The following is a 3,018-nucleotide window of genomic DNA, read 5'->3' on the forward strand; positions in this document are numbered from 1 at the left end:
CGGCGCTGGCAGGCCACAGCTGGAGGCCGCAGAAGGGGTGTGGGCACACTGCAGAGTCCGGTGGAGGGCGGCGAAGATGGCTGGGGGGCGGGAGGAAACGGGCTGCTTGAGTCTGCAGAAGGGAAGACTGAGGGCGATTGACTAGCCGCCGCCACCTCCCGGCCGGGGGCTGCAAAGGGGATGGAGCTGGGCTGGTCTCAGTGGGGGCAGATGACAGGACAAGGGGCAATGGGCTCAGGCTGCAGCAAGGGAAGTTGAGGTTGGATATTAGGAAGAACTTTCTCACGAGGAGGGTGGTGAAGCACTGGAGCAGGTTACCCAGAGACGGGGTGCAGTCCCCATCCTTGGAGGTGTTTAAGACCCGGGTAGACAAAGCCCTGGCTGGGATGATGGAGCTGGGGCTGGTCCTGCCTTGAGCAGGCCCTGGACTGGACGTGGCTCCGAGACAGACACCTCACAAGACGGAGACAGACGCCTGCTGCCACTGGTGCCGATGCTGCGATTTTCCGTTCCCAGCTGTTCTCATCTATCTCCTACGTTCTGTTACTGGATGAAATAATGCGTGTCGATAACAATCATTTATTTTTGCAATCTACACTGTATTTCCTGACTCCACAATGACTCTGACTGTAGACCGACCACCCCAGATGGGCCAATTCCATACATGGAAAACCAGAACATCCTGTAATTGTAGAGCTCGCTGTAAATTTCCACATGTAGAATCAGATTATTGGAAGGTGTCCTACATCTGTCTCCTGCTGTGGAGGGGGAGGCATGTACCCTGACCGCTGCCCTTTGCTCCCCCCACACTTGCCCCCGTGCTTGCACCCTGACACCCGCCGCCACCCGATTCCCAACCTGTGCTGCCGCCTGAGGCGCTCAGTGCCGCTGTCCACCCCTGCCGCTGCCCAGTCCCCAGCACGTCGCTTCCTCATAATAAGAAAAAAATGAGGAAAAACCATCGTGTAATTTTTAAACTTGAACCAAAGAGTCAAATCCTGAAGTGATGCCCCCCAGTCCTTGCGTTCGGTCCCGTGCTCGTTGTGATGTATTAATCCAGATTTCTCTACGTGGGAGTTTCTGATGCTGTTCTGCACGCTCGACCCAGGTTACGGTCCGCAGGGAAAACCGGACGTTCCTTATCTGCGGCACACAGGCTCTAGAGGGGGTTACTTGGCAGGCTGCGTGGGTCCAGCAGAGACCTGCCCAGGCGGCCCGATCCTGCTTCTTCATCAGGAACCGGCCACTGGGAGCAGGGAAGTTGGACCGTGGGCCCAGGCGTCCACTGCCGTGCTGGACACCCGGGGAGCCCAAGTGTCCGGGTGCCTTCTGCCCGCCCGGCGCGGTGAGCTGGCACCCGCGGGTGGCTGACCGGGTGCAAGGCAGCCAGGAGCTGGACCCCATGTGTCAGCCCCTGCCCCGGGGAGGGCTGGAGGCCGAGGCCGGGGCAGGGGGTGGACAAAATGCAGCTCGGGCCGGATCCAGCTGCTTTTGTCCGGCTCAAGGTCCCCGCAGGGGACCTGGTGGGAGCAGGCGACTGGGTGGGGCCTGCGCGAGACCCCCGTGGCTCCGTCTGCCTGGCAGAGCCCGTGGAGGGGGGGTGTCCACGCCTGATTTTCATGGAGACGCCGCTTGCATGGCCCCTGCTTGATCCGTGCATTGTTGCCTTCCCTCCCCCCCTTTCCTCTTCCTGCACAACCTCATTCCTGAGTGTGTCTGTATTCCCACAGGCTGGGGGGAGAGCAACCTCCAACCACCCCCGACACCAGCCCAGCCCTGGCACTGGGTGTCTGACTTGGTCACAGGCCTGCCTCTTGCCATCGGGCTCTCGAGCATCCTGGCGGTAGCGGACCTCCTCGCCAAGAAGGCCCATTTCATCCCCTGCCCTCAGACCACCACAGCCCCAGAGACCCCCTGACTGGTCCAGCTGCCTGGTCGTCCCAGGGTGGCAGGAGGTTTTGGTTGCCCAGATTCAGGATGGTCAGGGGCATCATACTCTCCAGTGGGCCGGGAGGGCTGTGGCCTAAGAGGTGTCATGGGGCGGCTGTGCACCCGGGGCCATGGAAGTGCACAGGGCAGCAGCAGCTGGGGCTGATATTGTGCATCTCCCACCACGACCACCACGTGCCTGCCTGGGGCCATTGCCCTTGCCTTTTGCAGCTATGAAGAGAGAGAAAGCATGTCAGGGGGGGACAGGGACTGGGCCATAAGGTCTGCGCGGCTGGGACCCCGACCTCCCGCCGTCTGGAACGGAGCTGGGGGTAGCTCAGGTCTGGGGCCCGGCCTGGGATCTCTTCGATCTACTCGTTTTGCAAATGAGTTTGTAATGTTGGAGGATGTTTCTGCAGCCCTGAGGGCTAGGACCTTATGGAGGGGAGAAGTCCTTGGATCCCAGCAAGGGAAGCTTCCCTCCCATCACCAGGGATCCTGGTTTTCTCTGTTTAAAAAGCCAAAATTCTCAGATACAAGCCCCAAAATTCTCTCATTAAAAGTCAATCAGGACTCGTAGTAGAGATGATATCTTTTCTTAGACCAACAAGATTTTGGCCAAAAAAAATTCTTTAATTGAAAGCTTTCTGGCACAAACACTCTCCATTAGGCATTGGAGAAAAGGTTGTAAAAGTTAAACATCTATTTTGTTTCCACGATTGAAGAGAAACCCCGCTATATAGATAGGGGGTCGGACTTGAAGATCTACAAAGTCCCTTCCGACCTGACTTCTATGATTCTTGCTGTTTTGATGCTATCTTTTTTTCATAGATTTCATAGACAATAGGGCTGGAAGGGACCCCAGAGGATCATCGAGTCCAGCCCCCTGCCCCAGGGGCAGGAAGTCACCTGGGGTCATAGGATCCCAGCAAGATAAGCATCCAAATGTGTTTTGAAGGCGTTCAAAGTGGGTGCTTGACCCACCTCCAGCGGCCGTCTGTTCCAGACCTTGGGGGCTCGGACAGTGAAGAAGTTCTTCCTTGTGTCCAGCCTGAATCGGTCACAGTGGAGTTTATAACCATTTGACCT

The 3,018-nt window shown here is 57.6% G+C and overlaps 1 protein-coding gene and 1 long non-coding RNA gene across 2 annotated transcripts in view; one reads left to right on the plus strand and one right to left on the minus strand.

The window, feature by feature from the left end:
- Positions 1-1,873, minus strand: part of LOC109322506 (probable hydrolase PNKD) — a 14,864-nt gene extending 12,991 nt beyond the window's left edge. The window contains exon 1 of the mRNA XM_019553557.1: positions 1,812-1,873. Coding sequence (XP_019409102.1) covers positions 1,812-1,873 — 62 coding nt within the window. The remainder of the gene's footprint in view (positions 1-1,811) is intronic.
- Positions 1,874-2,339: 466 nt separating this feature from the next.
- LOC109322586 overlaps positions 2,340-3,018 on the plus strand; it is a 9,715-nt gene continuing 9,036 nt past the window's right edge. The window contains exon 1 of the long non-coding RNA XR_002104418.1: positions 2,340-2,439. This is a non-coding gene — a long non-coding RNA (uncharacterized LOC109322586). The remainder of the gene's footprint in view (positions 2,440-3,018) is intronic.

The sequence above is a fragment of the Crocodylus porosus genome, unplaced genomic scaffold (genome assembly GCF_001723895.1).
Source record: "Crocodylus porosus isolate Cpor-Errol unplaced genomic scaffold, CroPor_comp1, whole genome shotgun sequence".
Classification (NCBI taxonomy): Eukaryota; Metazoa; Chordata; order Crocodylia; family Crocodylidae; genus Crocodylus; species Crocodylus porosus.